Source organism: Ochotona princeps, chromosome 1 (assembly GCF_030435755.1).
Source record: "Ochotona princeps isolate mOchPri1 chromosome 1, mOchPri1.hap1, whole genome shotgun sequence".
NCBI lineage: Eukaryota > Metazoa > Chordata > Mammalia > Lagomorpha > Ochotonidae > Ochotona > Ochotona princeps.
This window is the reverse complement of record NC_080832.1, coordinates 98,101,414-98,119,453: the sequence shown is the minus strand read 5'-3', so window position 1 is coordinate 98,119,453 and position 18,040 is coordinate 98,101,414. Positions and strand designations below refer to the sequence as shown.

General features: G+C 37.7%; 1 protein-coding gene across 1 annotated transcript in view; it reads right to left on the bottom strand.

Annotated features, from left to right (window-relative positions):
- Positions 1-18,040, bottom strand: part of PKHD1 (PKHD1 ciliary IPT domain containing fibrocystin/polyductin) — a 440,412-nt gene that overhangs the window by 230,780 nt on the left and 191,592 nt on the right. The window contains exons 40-44 of the mRNA XM_058662233.1: positions 16,788-16,913; positions 14,529-14,585; positions 14,120-14,241; positions 3,845-3,957; positions 835-940 (exon numbers count right to left, since the gene is read on the bottom strand). Coding sequence (XP_058518216.1) covers positions 835-940; positions 3,845-3,957; positions 14,120-14,241; positions 14,529-14,585; positions 16,788-16,913 — 524 coding nt within the window. The remainder of the gene's footprint in view (positions 1-834; positions 941-3,844; positions 3,958-14,119; positions 14,242-14,528; positions 14,586-16,787; positions 16,914-18,040) is intronic.

Below are 18,040 nucleotides of genomic sequence, written 5' to 3'. Positions count from 1 at the left end.
GTGAGAATGGTATTTGGCATTTCTGTATTCTGATGATAAACAGTGCTTTGTCTTGAAATGAACAAGAATATGGGGTATCAAATGTGTATTTGAAGTCCAGATTTGTACCTGATTGCATTTCTCATAAACTGGGTGACCTCTGTTAAATTGCTTTAAGAGCTCTTATTTTGGACTGGTGCCATGATGCAGTGGACTAAGCTTCCACCTGAGGTGTTAGCACTTCATATGGACACTGGTTTGAGTTCTGGGTGCTCCATCTCCAATTCAGCTCCCTGCTTATGGCCTGGGAGAACAGCGAAGACTGCCCCAAGGTTCTTGGCTTCAGATTGGCTCAGCTCCAGCCATTGTGATTATTTGAGGAGTCAATTGGCAGATTGAAAAAAATCAATGAATCTATTTATTATCCCTTACTCTTGCTCACTCACTCTTTTTCTCTCTTGCTCTCATCTCTGTAACTCTGACTTTGAAATAAAACTAAAGTCTAAAACAAAAAATTAAAAACCCTTTTTTTCTTATCTTACCAGGGATAGCAAAGAAGGGATATTTGTCTGTACAACCCCTCTTTATTATAAATATGTGTGATCCTGTTCTGCTCTTCGAGTGGCCAAAAAGTTACCACCAAGGAAGTACTGGCTAAGTATCACCTGAAGTACTGGCTAAGGTTCTGTTTGTTCACTATTCCACATACATAAACTTCAAATTTCACTGGCTGTATGATGGTGCTATCATCTACATTGTCTCTGTTAAAATAGAGATGCATAACAAATATATAAATAAGAAAGAAAATGACAGTTTTTATTTTAAAAGAAAAGCTAAAAAAAAAAAAAAACTCACCTGGACACCACCTACACTTTCCCAAACTGTGAAGTACTGGAGTAATGTGGGACCAGGTCCATCATTCCAAGGTGGCTGAAATTTAGGGTATACAAAGAGGCCACACCTAGAAAGAGAAACAAAGAATGAAATATGCTAATTTCTGTGTTTCTAACATCTATTTTTTCATTAGACAAGACATAATATTTTAACTGTTTTTTACTTTTTAATTGGTATATAATAATTATATGTATTAATTTGGTACTCTGTGTTGGTTTGATATATACATCTACTGTGAAATGTCTAAATCATGGCAAGCATGTATAGCAATTTATACATTTATTTCTTTGTGGTAAGAATATTTCAAGTCCTTTCATCTGGTTTTTTTTCTTTTTATTATTATTATTAATTACATTGCATTATGTGACACAGTTTTATAGGTACTGGGATTCCCTCCACCCCTCCTCAAGCCCTCCCCCCACGGTGGATTCCTCCACCTTGTTGCATTACCACAGTTCAAGCTCAGTTCAGATTCTTTCATTGCAAGCATATACCAAGCATAGAGTCCAGCATCTTATCGTCCAGATAAGTTCAAAGGCTTGTTGGGGAGACCTTCTCTGGTCTGAAGGTAGAGCTGGCAGAGTATCATCCCAATCAATTAAAAGCCCCAACATAACATCAGCAACAGTTTATAACGTTATGGAGTTAATTGACATAGTATTGAGTAACCAATATGTTAAAAAAAATGCAAGTTTTTAACCACATCCTGTGACTTCTTTTTTTACTTTGCTGATTGTTTCCCTTGCTGTACAGAAGCTTCTTAGTTTGATGAAGTCCCATCTGTTTATTTTGGTCTTGATTGCTATTGCTTTTGGTGTCCTTTTTAGGAAGTCAGGACCTACCCCTAGATCTTGGATATTTTAAAAAAATATCCAATACATCATTATCTGTACATATTCTACTCTACAACACCAGAAATTATTTTTCCTATATCATTTAGTTTAGTATCAACTAATCAAATTTTTTCCAGTCCATTCTTTCACCATTTCTCCCAAGCATCTGTTAACTAGTATTATTAATTTTTATGAGATAAACAGCTTTACACTTCAACTACTAGCGAGACCATATACTATTTGTCTTTCTGCATCAGGCTTATCTCACTTAACATAATGTCCTCCAGTTCCATATGGTTGTCAGAAATGACTAAAATTAATTTTTAGTTATGGAATAATATTCTATAGCATGTGTATATCTGTATGTATGTATATCTGTACGTGTGTGGGGTGTGTAGGAGAGAGAGACAAAGATGAAGTGTGTGTGTTTAACTGAGAGATAATTTCTTTGTCCACTTATCAATGAACAATGTCTTCATTCCTTGGTTACCATGAATACTGGCTAATTAAATATGGGAGTGATTTCATGTCCTTTGGGGATAAACCCAGCAGTGTCACTTCTAGCTTTACAGCCTTCCTAGGAGTCCGCCAACCTTTACCTGGCCCTCTAGAATATGCCCCCTTACTATTCTATGTTCACCCTTTCTTGGGAGAGTGATGCTAACGTTTGCTATTTCTTCAGTTTTCTTCTGCCTGAATTTTCCTACCTTTCAGTATTCTGGGTACCTTCCTTTCTTATCCAAGGGCTGCTGGATAAAACCTTCAATGTCATAACGATAGCACCTTTAAACAAGTACTAACTCAAACTTCAAATGGGGTGGTCCAGCAGCCACAACTGCACTTCACCACTGCTTAGCAATTTTTCCCAATCTTTATTTCATTCGGTGTCTGATTTTCCATTATCAGCATTACTACTACTACTACTATTATTATTATTTATAGTTATCAACTATTGAGTACCTACTGTATTTCTGGTGCTCTTTTGGGTGATTATACATATTTGATTTTTACACCAAATTTTTAATACAAATTTATCTCCACTTTGCAATTTTGAATCTTTAAAAATAAGGAATTGTGAAGAATAGAATCAGGATTTGCAGCAGGACCTGAGTAAATCTGAGGTTGGCATTTTCCTCATGTGTTTTAAATCCCCTACTCCAAAGTGTTTTCCTGTGAAATTGTTCTTAAAAAATGACTGTGCCCTTGACACAGCAAAGATTTTCAAGGAGTCTCTTCTCATCTTATAGTAAGCAAGCCACAGGCAAGAAGCTTTCCTCCAAAGCCATTTCTCTACTATTAAGCCAGGCACTCCCACCTCAGAGGCTCTGCCAGTTGCTCTTGATTTCTGGAAAGTTTAACTTTCCTCCCTCTTGAGTTCTCTGGCCACAAAAGGGACACTCCATCCTGCTACTATTTCAACTGATGCCTTTCACTACTAAGGTTTCACAATAAAAAATGCAGTAACTAAGATCTAGAGTAACCATGGACAAATAAACAGATGACAAAATGTGGCATATATAGCAGTGTAATATATCCAGCCTTAAAGAAAAAATAGAAATTCTGCTATTTCTAATAATATGGGCAAATTCAGAGTATACTTTAATAAATGAAGCAAGACAAATACAAAACCAACATTACATTATGTCATTTACATGAACTCATAGAAGCAGAAAATAGAATGGGATCCCAGTAACTCAGGGAAGGATTGGGAATAAAAAAATATTAGCCAAAAAACACAAGTTGTAATAATGAAACATGATTACTAGAGATCTATTCCACAACATGTTTATACTTATTAATACTGTACCATATACTTAAAAATACTTTGACAGATTAGAGTTCATGTCAAGAGTTATGAATATAATAAAATTAAATATGTCTTGGGGAGAAGTTTTAGAGATAATAAACATATTTATATCTTGGATTTTAGTGATGGTTTTATGGGTGTGTATTTATCTCCATATCTATTAGGCTGCATTCTATATATCTTTTTGTGTATCAATCATTTTCTAGTAAAGTGATCTTTAAAAGCACACAAGAGCATCAGTGGATCTTCAGCAAATGCCCAAACCTATACCCACCTTGTCAGTAACACATAAAACTTCCATCCAGAATGAGATGTACTTCCCCCAAGTTACCTTGTACAAGAATGTGCAACATTCTGTGAGAAGGACAGAAGTGGAGCTTGTGATGTCTGCATGGTGACAAGGTGAAAAAAGTAGCCATAACCTGCAGAACAAACTCTGTTTCCCTGTAGAAATTAAGGACAGTTCATAAATAGTTAAGCCATGTATGACAAAGTTATTAAAAAGAAATGTTCTTATGATTATCCTACTCTCTATTCACTTCATGGTGAGGTAAACTGAATTTTTTTTAGGCTGATTTATTTCTTTATCCCCTCTCAGAATAAAAACTACACTGATTCTCCTTCCTCCAGAAATTCAAAATAGATTTTGATCTGCTCATCACAATAACTAACTCATGTCAAAGCTTTCTAGTTAACATTCATGTTACCTGTACCGCACCTCTTCAGTGCATTCAAGAATATGTGAGCACAGTGGCTTTCCAAGAGGAAAACAAATTAGGGTACTTCTCAAAGTTCACAAAAAAAAAGCAGAATTAAAGGATTATGTGATTGTTCCACGAACTTTTGAACACCCCACCTATCCTGAAAGCATGGCTACACAAAAGTTTTCTCTATTCTTTGAACAACTCAATTATTTCGCTAGAAGCAAATAACTACATGACTGTACTAGTCATTGCTTAGTTCTAGGCACAGTGGCTAATTTCAACCATAACCTAAATGTTCTCAATGTTTTTTTTATAAATATTTTTTCATATTGCATGTTTTGCACAGGTTTTTTTTTAAAGATTTATTTTATTTTTATTACAAAGTCAGATATACTGAGAGAGCAGAGATAGAGAGGAAGTGGAGCTGCCGGGATTAGAACCAGCGACCATATGGGATCAAGGCGAGGACCTTAGCCACTAGGCCACACTGCCAAGCCCTCTCAATATAGTCTTAATTACATTGTTAAATTACCTACATATTCCTTTATAGGATGCATTATCTAAATAATTTAATGTATTTACGTAAGTATAAATTTTCCATTTGACCACAGAGTTTAGAAATATAATTCTGGGGAGAGAGAGCAAAATGGTGGTATATAGTGAGGGCAGACTTGAACTGATAGAGAACCATTAGCCAAGGGGAAGCAGAGAAGGCACTTTCCAAGAAATGGGAGAAGACAGGCTGATGGCCCAGGAGCACTTGGCCACAGGGAGTGGCAAAAACAATGGAGCAGCACTAAAATGAAAAGATAACTCAGTGGCAGTCAGTGATTGGTGATTGGCAGCAGCCAGATGGGAAGGGGAAGGTCACTGGGAACTCAGAAGGAGAACACAGGTAAAGAATTGCCCATCCTGCTGATTTGTTTCATCTGATCATGAACAGGGGCAGAGCAGCACACCCCAAGTGGGTGGTGAAGGAACAGGGTGGAATTTATGGCCCAGACCCCCCACTCTGCCACACTGGATGCCATTTTATGTACTGAGGCAAAGGCTGTGGGACTAGTAAGACAACATCAAATTGCACATAAGCAGGAAGGGACTTCACTTCTAGTTCAGCACATTGCAGCAGTCCCACAGAGAAAGTAGCACTGACATGATATCCTATAGGTTCAATCAAAAATCAGTTTGGGTGGCCCCCAGGCATGGCTAGCAGACACAGAACCCAACCAGTGCCAGATCAGACTCCATCTGGTATACTGAAGCAAACTCTGTGGGACTGGAGAGGCAACAGTGAACTGTGCATGCTCTAAGCCAGGAGCAAACTTGCTTCCAGCTCAGTACACTAGTCCCATAGTGAAAATAGTACCAATGTGGCATCCTACAGATTCTATCCCAAATAGGTCTGGGAGCCCCAAACCTAACAGCAATCAGCTTCTGGCAAGATCAGCACCACGAAAACTGGTGATTTAGGACAGCTTGTGCCTCTCTAATTCTAGGCATTGCTCAAACCAAAAGTGGAAAAAAAGGCTGTGTAGACAATGATGCAACCACAATATGGGATCACAGGGGGTGGAGAGAGGTAAAAACCAAGCTATGGCTACAGAGTCCAAGCTGGAATCCTAGCACAAGAGCCTTGGTCTGAAACTCTTTGGAAGGAGTGGCATAAGTGACTGCTAATCAAAGAACCAGGTACCAAATACAATCGCTGAAACTGAACAGAAGACCTGTGAGTGACACAGCTTAGAAACCTGCCCTAAAGAGAAGAATCTGCTAACCAGGAATTGCAATAACCAAAACAAAAAGACAGAGGCACAATGAATATTACTGATGCCTCCCTTGCAAAGGAGCGAGAGCCTTTTCCAACCTCAGAGGTAATTGAGGAATACATCAAAGAAATGGGGAATGCAGAATTCAGAAAACTCGTTATAAAGCTTCTTATCAACAACAAAAAGCACATATAGGCATTCAAGGAACTTAAGCAATACATAACACAGGAAAGAGCAACACTGAAATAAAACCAAGATGAACTATCAGAATTGAAGGACACAATGGAACTAAGTAAAAACTCAGTGGAAAGCCTCGATAATAGAATGAGTGATGCAGAAGAAAAAATCTCAGATTTGGAAGATATTTCGTGCTACTATGGGAAACAATTAAAAATCTAGAACTGAGTCAAGCCAAAAAAAAGTATTCAAGAATTAAAAGACATTACTAAAAGGACAAATATAAGACTTCTTTCCAGAAGGCTTTGATTAAAGATGTATTAAATGAAATGATAAACAAAAACTGACCTAATAAAGAGAAAGAATTGGGAAACAACATATAGGAAGGACACACAACTCCCAATAGGGTTGACCAAATGTGATCTTCGCATGATAATCAAACTCTCTTTTGTCAAACATAAGGAAAAGATCCTTAAATATGCACATGAAAAATTCAATCAACATATAGAAGAATGGGTACCAAACTGTAGAAAAGAGGAAGGGGAGCAATTAGAATGAGGACACTGAGCCTCCCAACCTCTCTTTAACCACCTACTTAAGTGAAATATTTGCCTCAATCAAATGTTTAACAGGATACCTTAAGTATATTCAATCCATGGTTGAGTTGCCATATTTAGTGCATAAAAATAGAATGCCCAGTTAAACAAATTTAGTACTATGAAATACACTTTAATATAAGTGTGTTCCTAATCCTGAAGGATAGGTATTCCAAATCTATAATTTAAATTTGATGCGGGGTTCTGTGTATGTTTCATCTGGTAACCTTAATCTGAGGATATAAAAACCACAGATTGCTATGATAAGTCATCAGATATTGTCTTAGTGGGTAGCAAAGTTTACAGTCAAAGCATGTGGTTGGTGTTTTATAGTCTTGGGTACCACAAAGTGCTCTGATAGTTCTGGTGCGGGTAATCTTTTGACCACATTATGAAACTGTGTCACATAATACAATGTAATTAATGAATAAATTAAAAAAGATATATTTACAGAGATAGCTAAGAAAATAATGCTATACTATTTAATTAGTAAGAATCCAAAGACATGTTCAGAGAGGAGAAAGAGATTAGAAAGACTATTCCGTGGTAGTTTTGGCATGCACTTTTATGAAACTGTTCAGTCTGCATCAATGACCAGGCTCCTGATTGACATGTTTGCCATCTCCCTCTTTACTTTTTGCTAGACTTCACTGAGGTAGGATACCCTCACTGCCCTAAGGCAGATTTCATGTCTTGCTCATGATTTGCCAAGTTATTTGGGATTTCTCAGCTTATCTACTTAGTATTCTTGTGTTCTTCAATTGCCAGTACCTGGCTTGTTATCCTATAAATTAGTAGATTGCATGCCTCGGCTTTAAAGTGTACAAAGCTCAGTAAAGTCTCGTTGGAATACTATAAACTGCTGGGTTATAAATGAAAACTAGTTTAAATCTTGTGCCATCTACAATGTGACTAGTAGGTCTTGTAACAGAATGTTTTCAGTGCTGTACTTTACTTTCTAGGCCATAGATATCTTCCTGAAACTCTTATGGCTTTCAACGACTGGTAAAGCGTAATTTTTTCAGAAAATCTAGCACTTGCCTGCTTCCTAGCTAGATGCAAAACTGCTATAACATTTTCTTTTTTTTAAAAGATTCATTTATTTTTATTACAAAGTCAGATAGACAGAGAGGAGAGACAGAGAGGAAGATCTTCCCTCCCATGATTCACTCCCCAAGTGACCACAATGGCCAGTACTGCGCCGATCCAAAACCGGGAAACCTGGAACCTCTTCCAGGTATCCCACGCGGGTGCAGGGTCCCAAAGCTTTGGGCCATCCTCGACTGCTTTCCCAGGCCACAAGCAGGGAGCTGGATGGGAAGTGGAGCTGCCAGGATAAGAACTGGCGCCCATATGGGATCCCGGGGTGCGTTCAAGGTGAGGACTTTAGCCATGTGCCACGGTGCCGGGCCCTACTATAACATTTTCAAACGTCAACTGCAATAATTAGGGTTAGTTAAGAAGTCAACTTGCATTTACCTATCCTGTGATGGGTTTATATTCTGAGGCCATATGCTAATCCTTTCATTGTTTCAGATAACAGTTTCATACAAAAGGTTTCATGTGTTCCATTGCATTCATTGAGTATGTTTCAAAACTTGGGACTTGAACTAGTTAAATTGATATAAATCTAGTCCATAGTTTTAAACTAAACTAATGTTTACTCTGACAAAGTTTGAAACCTGACAATTCTTTTATATCTAAGCTTGAAAGTCCAAGTATTCCAGCTGGGATTCTAACTGAACTCATGACCTGCTAGGTGGGGAAAGATTATAACTATGTTATGTTTTGTTATCTAGACTTCAACTAAGAGAAACCTTCAAGTACCAGGCAGTGCTTCATACATCTGATGACTTCTACCTTCTACCAGCAACCTCTGGAACCCCCTATTGTAAATTAAAATCATTGCTGAAAACTGAAGGTCTAGGATCAGCAAAATAACAATAAAATCTGTTACATGATTCTGGGAAAAATGATGTTTATGCTGAATTTTTTTTTTCCTTTAGATATATTTGTCTTCTGTTAAATTGTGATCAAGTATAACCATGATTACCATGGAAAAAGACTTAGAGAGAAGCCACTGTAATCCCAAAAGCTGATTCTAGAGTATCATTAATTTCAACAGTAATTCAATGAGTTATATGTTATTACAATTTCACAGTAAGAGTCACAGATGCTAAATAGCATCCCCAAAGCCACCGAGAAAATAACTGTTAGAGCCATTTCTGTCTGAAGCTAATGCTGGAAACGTCAAAGATTATAGGTAAAGGCATGAAGACAGAACCCAGAACGGATATGCCAAAAATAGGATGTAAAAGATAAAAAACAAGTGCAGATACAAAGTTCTATCATTAGAACAATGGCAGAGCAAGCATTTGTTGTGGCCTCCCCAGTAGTGGGCAAAACATATTAAACAGCATATTTGGCAGAACTCAATATATTAAGGGCATTCTGGCAGCATAAATTATGTTCTCATAGTCACTGGAAGAAAAGTAAGATAATCCCAGTAAGCTGATTTCATCCTGGGGCAACGGTCATTCTAGAATAATTTTTGATTGAATTCAATTCCCAAAATGTAAAGGCAACTTTGGAAATCATCAAAGATAGCTCTCCAATTAAAGGTGACCCATTGAAAAATTCCAATATAGCAGCAACACCTAGAGACGGGCAATTTAAATACCCTATTCCCCTATGTAGGCACAGAGTGCCAGAGGTTTTCAAAAGCATTATAGATTGCAAGCTATCTATTAATTCCATTTTTCATAGTTTCTCAAGCACCATCATACATTGTTTCTAAACCACTGACACACAACATTCCTTGTTTCTTTATTATCATTATTATTTTATGAAACAGTTCCATAGGTTGTGGGATTTCCTGCCCGCTCCTCACATGCCCTCCTTCCCCATTGATTTCCCCCTCTAGTATTAAAATGAGGCAGTCCTTCATCAACAATCATAAGTCCTTTTTTCTGCTATTTGTAACCCAACATGGTTGGCATGGACAATGTCAGAGAGTCTAGTATCCTACTGTCAGGCTATATTCAACAGTTTCACTGGGAGTCCATCTTTGGTCTGGGTGCAGAAAGGCATACTGCACTATTTCCCCATATTTGGACATGACAGTCTGTTACACTTTAATTATACATCCTCTTAACACTCCCTGTTTTATGTAAGTTGGGAAACCACTAAAGACTAGGGCATTTCAGTCTCAGGGGCAGCATGAATCAGGTCAGAGTGTATGCCAAGAATTGAAGCTTGGCCAGCAGCCAGAGTCCAAGGGATACTGATACAATTGCCTGTGCTTCTTGTTTATCTTTAGCTTATTATTCATCACACAAATCCAAAGTTTTTCACCCTGGGTATTTCTAAATACAGTCACTCATCATTTCATATTCAGTTACAAAATCTTTTCTTTTTCTATGGACTAATTTCCCCATTCCTTACTTCATTATTTTAAGTTCTAATTCTCCAATTCTCTGAGGCCACTGAAAATTCTAATCATATAATTCACCTACCACATGGTCTCTAACAAAAGTGGCTTTTTTGATATTATTGACTATTCAGTTGATGTACTATTCAAGTTGTTAACAGGACTTCAGGGAATCAGGCCCTGTGTAGAGCATCAATCATGCTGGGGTACCATGCTCTAGTGGAGCAGTTGCCAACTAAGGATGATTTTGCTCCCCAGAGGACATTTGGAAATTTGGGGAAATATTTTTATTGTTACAATTCAGAAGGTGGAGGGGAGTGCTGCTGATACTCAGTAAGTGAAGACTAGGGTTACTGCTATACAGAGGACAGCCCACCAGAGCAGAGAATCTTTTTTTACAGAACAAAATGTCAATACTGCTGCAGCTGAGAAACCCTGGTATACAGTGCACCAAAGCAACATGTATCATCAAAATGACTATACTCATTTGCCAGCATTTCATCAGCAAATTTGGTGGAATTCCATATTTTCAACCTACATACTAAAACATGGTCAACTGCAGTATAGGTATTTAAAATAATCAAACCTGATAGTAAACATCCATCAAAATATTTATTAGCATTAAACAGGTTATCCTAATTATTCCCTTTTATGGAAAAACAGGATTTGTGCTCAGTCCTCAGCCTCAAGAAGGGTCTCCGTGTCTGAATTGACAAATACATCTGTCCATTATATCTCTCCAGCCCTCACAGAAAAACAAAGGAATTCAACAATGGCTGCAGATTTAACAAATCTTTGCAAGGACAGTAAATGTGAATTAATACCATTCAAACAATGTGTGTGGAGTGCTTGTGTTTCTACCACACGTATGGCTCACAGGTAATGTCATAGCTGTGCCAGGACAGAGGGTCAGAGATGGGAGCATCTCTTTTTAATTTTTATTCGTATGATTACAAAACCAGATCATGGAAAATAATAAAACAATAAAAATATTTAAAAAGGAGCATGAGAGCATCTTAAACACCCACATTTTCTACAAGTTTAAAAACAATGAGATAAGTGCGCTAGAGGCTAAAAGTGATCTGCCACCTGAACAAATAAATATATTCTATTACCATTGCTTTACAAAGAGAAATGTTCCAGCATTTAAAAAACCATATTCCTAGGGTTGGCTACATCCTTATTTATTCGTTTCATCAGCACAAGTGATTAAACACAAGTATTTTCATAGGCTGAATGGATTTGTTGATTCATCTGCCCTAGCATTATTAGCATGTATAGAGTACCATGGTGATCACATACAGATATAAACACCATCCAAGTGCATTTTGAGCTGAGCAGAAGATTGCAACTTTGGTTCTCTGTTAGCCAATAAGGCTCACTTTTATTATAAAAGAAGCACTTGAGCACTTGGTTCACATCGCTCGCAGCCCTTTTTACTCAGCATCCAAATTGGGTATGCGACAAGTGACTCATGAGGAAAAAAACCACATATTTATGCAGGCAGCCAGCGGCATGTGTGGAAGGGTTTAAGGCAAGCAGGGAATTTTGTGTGGAAATCAATTCTATGCAGAAGTCAGTGTATTATGGACATTCAAGTAAGAGAAATTCCAGAGAAAAATTAACTGCCCACGTAAGCCAGCTCCTTGAGGTGTGCATCTACAGTCGCTGGAAAAAAGTGAGTTAACCCTTCAGGCAGATCTTAAATATGCATTACCTATTGAGTGGGGAGAGCTGGAGAACAAGGTTGGGCCTTTAAACACAGAGTTCCTCACAAAATTGATTCACAAACCAGAACAAATTCCCCTCAAATTAAATGCGTGTGCCAAAGGGCTCTTCTTCAGGGTTTTTTCCACTGACTACCCTAAACGGGAGTCTGACCGTAGGAAATTTCTAGCACCTACAAAAACATGGGATACTAGTAAGCTCTGGAAGTAAGCGGTCTCCAGCTGCTTGAGACCTGTGGCAATGAGAACAGGTTCACATAGGGTATATCTTCTGGAAATGCAGAGCCTCTGGGAAGAAGCTGAAGACTCAGCAGCTACAGTTGTTGAGGAAATGCACAGAGGATGCACAGAGGAACTAGCAAAATTTCCATTTTTGCGAAACTCGGACGAGTTGTAAGGAGCCACTGGAGACACCAGCAGTATAACATGCTCTGCTCGTCGCTGGCAAGAATGCCCAAAATGCAGGGTTTGTTTCTCAAAGGAAATGTCCTTAACTTAGTTCAGTAGCAATTCAGGCAGCTAGACTACCTGTGACTGAGAAAGCTAAGAAGCAATATTGGATTCAAGATTCTGTTGTACTGTGCTGGGTCGCAGGTAAATAAACTACAAAGGGGACTGAGAGGAAACCAAAGTGAATTTCTTACACTGTGGCTGGGAGTTGGGTCCTAAGCTCTGGGTCAGGTCAATTCAGGAAAAACAAAACCACAACCCCTGTACAGGTTTGGGTATCTCTTCCTCTGAACCCTTGAAAAGTCAGGGACCACAGGGTCAGATGCATTGGTGAGGGAAGAGATAGTTTTTAGCCTTTAGGATTGGCTGCCCAACCACAAGGATCAGGCTACTTCTTCTAAATGAAGATCTAAATGAAGGCTGGCTAGTCCACCAGGATCTTAATGGTGCCACTGATTAAACGTCTTGCTTTTCAGTCACCAACTGATTTTGAAATCATAAAAGCTATAATATTTTTTCCTCCCTCAACTCATTCATTTTTGATTGTGTGTTTATACTGCATTCATTTATTAAGCCAGTATTTTTCTATTGAGAAACAACCATTCTAGACCTTGTTCTATTATCCTGGATTCTCTAATAAGCTAATGAAAACAGCAATAGAGAACTTGAAAACCATCAAAGAAAAATAAGTTAGGAATATATTGAATATCTTCTGGATATTTCATAGTAATCAAGGTTTGGCTAATTTTAAAAGTATTTTGAAAGATGATTCCTTAAGTTCCCAAAAGAGCTGGCATAGCTATGTGACATCTCTGACCAAGAAGTGAAATGCAACTCTTCTCTAGAGTTCAGATTCCTGCGATCCATGCAATTCTGCCTCCTTTCCTCCCTGGTATATTAGCTACCCCCATTAGGCACCTAAAATGGTGTGTAGGTGCTGTGCTTGGAACAAACATAATTAAGAGTCTTTAAAGGGCTGAAAGAGTAACCACAACTTTTATTAGAGGTTACTCAGTTGATGGTAATTAAAAAGATGATCAGTGAAAAAGAGGTTCACACTTTGAGTTCCTCAAAAGCACAGCATCATTGTGACGTTACAACAGGAGTTGCAGGTGCTAAACCACTTTCATAGCTGATTCATGGAATAAAATAATTGGAAAAGGGGAAACTACATGCTCATTTATTACCCTGATAGCAATTCCTTATTCACAAATCTGTGGATAGCTGGACATAAGAAAACTGACTGCTTAAAGTGTTTACACAGAAATTTACCAAGATAAAGTGAAAGGTGAGGTTAAAAAAAAAAATCCAGGCCATGAAAGTCTCCTTCACCTTCCTGCAATATAGAATGCTCTCATATATCCACTCCTAGTATGAGCAGCAGCATGACAACATGAACATTATGAGAAAGCACTAGATTGTCAAGTTCATGCTATCAGAATCAAAGCATACATATCAGCATTCACATGAATAACTCAAGAAGATATTTAAATTCACATTCATGTAGATGACCAGAAATGAGCAATGGCTACTTTGTTTTCCTCTACACAGATATTTCTACAAAGACTATTTATAAAAATCCCAAGAGAAACAATTATGTTTATCCCTAACCACATGTTTAATGCAGAACCATAAATTATTTTCTTATGGGTTCTAGTGGGTAGCAAGTAAATATTACACACCACATCCCTGAGCTTTTTGGAGTGCCTGTTAAGCTCTCTTAGGTCTGATCTTTCTGGTGGAGTGAAGCTCTTACCTCTATAACATTGGTGGGATTACGGATGTAAATGCCAGACGGTGTCAACATTTCAGAACTGGAGAGTCCCTCAGCACCAGAGACACTGATGATCACATTATTCTTGATAATATTTCCCTGTTCTGACCAGTTTGATTAAAAAGTTAGAAATTAAACCTAGAGGATTCACAAACATCACTAAAGTTTACACACTTACACTCTTGATTCTACTAATTCACATCAAAGTTCATATGATACATAGATACATATTTCATGTATGTGAAGATACATAGTTAGGATGTACTTGGGAAACATTTAATACATTAAAACATTTTCAATATATCTAACATTTTATCATTAAGCCCTCCTATAAAATACATAACAACTTTAAATAGACTTTCATAGATTTAAAGTTAATTTACATACTTACCATAATTTCTTCTGGTTATCACCTCCCAAGCAATGGGTCTTGCCTCCATGTATGCTCCTGAAAACAAAGAATATGTCATCTCATCCCACTTGAAGTTACTCAGAACACAACAGACGCTATCACACCATTTTTTTCTTTGGTTGTGGGCGGTTTTGTTTTTGTTTTCTGTTTTTCTAGTCTATAAACCAGGCTGTAACAAAAGGATCATGTGGACATTTTAGCTCTGGAGTATCATGAATATGAAGCTTATTTTAAACGAAAAGAGGAACAGAGAAATCTGCTTTCCAGAGGAAGCTAAGTGAATCTTTCCACAGTTAAATGTTGCATATCCAGCGTGTCCCAACCCAAGCTATCTGTATTGGTACCTAACTCCCTGGGTCCCCTGGAAACAGCCAGAATGATGAGAGGAACAGGGTGGAAAAGCCAGACAAGCCATGGAGGCTGGAATAAAAGGGTAAGCATGGTCATGCTACATAGACTTTTTACTTAAATAGTATCACTAATGAAAATCTCACAAAACTCTGGGCTTCCCAAGCATCATTTCACATATCTCGGTTTGGAAATTTGTTAAATACGAAGTTGAGTGCTTTAGCTGTAACGTAGTAACAAATATTTTAATCTTTCCACTTACACTATGTTAAATGTCATACTGATCATTTGCAATATTCAAGAACTAATGGCTACATTTTTCCTACAGGTTTTCTTCCTTTCCTAATTAATACCAATGCTGTATAATTGTTTTGTGCTAAAATGTTAAATATTATTAGGACACCTTCCTGCATTTTTGATGGATATTTCATCTTTTCTCTTACAAAGGCAAAAATAATAACACAGTCAGTCCTGCATCTGTTAGCTTCACTTCCCTGTGGTTGTCCTTTACTAACGAAATGATTTTTGTGCATCAGATTACTTCAATTGTCCTTGGCATTTAAAAGGGGCACTTTGCACACAGCCAGGGGTATAAGATCCTTGTTTCTTCACTAAATATTTATACTCTCAGGATACTCAGTAACAAAACACATTAACTGATGGTGAAAAATGTAACATTCAATTATAAATCAAGAAGTGCTGATTAGTGCTTAACAGTCTTAGAAAGAGGGACATGTGATGGGGATCTGGGAATCAGGATCTTGTAGGAGGAAGGGGAATGACATACAGGAGAATGGACCTGTTGCAAAGGCACTGGGGCACAGAGGAGTGTGCACCTTTTAAAGTTTGTTTTTCCTCAGAAAGTCAGATTTGCAGAGAGAAGAACAGACAGAGAAAGCTCTTTAATCTGTTAGTTCCCTTGCCAGTGGCTGTAATGGCCAGAGCTGAACTCATCTAAAGCCAGGAGCCAGGAACTTTTTCTGGGTCTCCCATTGTAGGTGCAGGGTCCCAAGGCTTTTGGCCATCCTCAACTGCTTTCTCAGGCCACAAGCAGGGAGCTGGATAGGAAGTGGAACAGCTGGGACATGAACAGGTGCCCATGTGGAATCCTGGCTCATGCAAGGCAAGGGCTTTAGCCACTAGGCCACCGCACTAGGTCCAGGGAATGTGCACATTTCAAGCAATTACAATGAAATATTGGTCAGTGCCATCAGTGACGTGAAATCATTTGTAAGACAAGTTGACAGAAGCTAAGAGAAGCAAAATCACAGAAAGGGTCTCTTAAGCCAAGTTAAAAGATTTGGATTATATTCTAAGTCCTAAGAAACAGTTAAACGATTATAAGGAGAGACATCTTATGACACAATTTGGGATTTTAGGAATAATTATGGGTTTTGCAAAGTAAGAAATTTCAGGAAACAAAAGCAGACACAGGTAAACATAAGATCCTGGTGAAAAAAATGTACTTTTCTAAGACCCTCGGGGGGGAAATGTACTTTTCTAGCAGGACACCATAGGAGTTAAAACAAGAACCCAAGAGTTTTAAGTCCTTGGCCAGCATTCAAGTTTGACAATCTGTGGGACTGTATGAGGATGTATTTATGTTTTTTACAATTATTGTGAAAATTGCTGACAGCAAATTTCAAAACCTCCCATTACATATGTATTAACCTGAGCTGAACCTTTAAAAAGTCAGTTTCCTGTGAGTAAAGGTCAGTAAGCCAGTCAGTGATAACTAAATTTAAAATTAGAACCTTTAGCTATGACTTATTTCTAATGGGCAGAAGGCCAATGTTTCTAAAAACTGGAAATCCAACATTTTGAGAGAAATCTTTATGAAATCTGTGTCTACTGCAGAATACAGAAATCAAACAAATGCATTTCACCTACCCACCAGTAGTGTGTGGCCTACAATGTTGAAGAAGACATTACTGTCCACCTTCAGACCCAGGACGCTATCCATGCTGAGGCCTCTGCTAAAGGAGTTCCACACTGTACATCCCTGTACATAGGAATCTGAGTAGGCAAGAGTAAGTTAAACATTAGACCTCAAGTATATCTTTCTCTAGCTAAAAACAACCTGCTTCATAATAATGAAATGCAAGAGAAAAGGAGTCTGAAACATAATTCAAGTCAATAACTTTGGTGAAGAAATTGTTATTTGTTGAAATCATTACACCAGTCCCATAGGCACAGCCCATGAACCTCTAATCAGTTTATGTAGCATGTACTACTTAATGGATAACTATTTACTGAATGCCAACTGCAGTTAAACATCACATAATGTTTCAGCCAATACATGTGTGACATTAATATTATATGATCATAAAAAGACTGAAAAATCCGTATTGCTTAGTAGTGTTATAACTGTCATAATGTCATACAGCAACATGCTATTTATAACATGTGCAACTGTTTACATGGGGTGGGCACTTGGCACAGCAGTTACGCCACTGCTTGGGACACTCTCAACTCATGTCCAAGTGCATATGTTTGAATGCTAGCTCTACTCTTCATTTCAGCTTCCTGCTGAAATACATACTGGGAGGTCCATGGGACTCAGAGTTTATGATCTTGCTTCCTCCTAATGCAATGCCAGATTTTGCTAGCAACTGTAAAGTGAATTGGCGGATGTTTTATACAGCATGTAATACCTGGTAATAATAATAACTAGTTTACTTGATCACATACTTACTATGCTTCACTTTCAATCATTAATTTACAGAATGCTCCTGCTACTTATATTTTGAAACAACAGAGTTTACTGTAGGACAGTATACTGTAATACATGGCAGCAGCAGCCTTAGCCCCAGACATCTTAAGCTTTCCCAGTTTATTGATTACACTGAGGCCATGCTGAGTGATTGATCTTTGCTCTCTATGCAACTACTTCAAAAAATCCATGCAAACTGGAATTAAATGATAAGTTTATCTTGTTACAAAATTTTTTCAAATATACGCTTATGAGAAATCTTCAAAGAGTTCTTGAAAAAGGAATACTAAAAGAAAACTACCCATGGATTAAAAAAGGTTTTATATCAAAATCAATTTACCTTTTAATTCCACTTCCCCATGATTTTTGATAAACCTAACACTGTGTTTACATAAAGAAAAAACATATATAGATTTCTCCGAATGCTGTC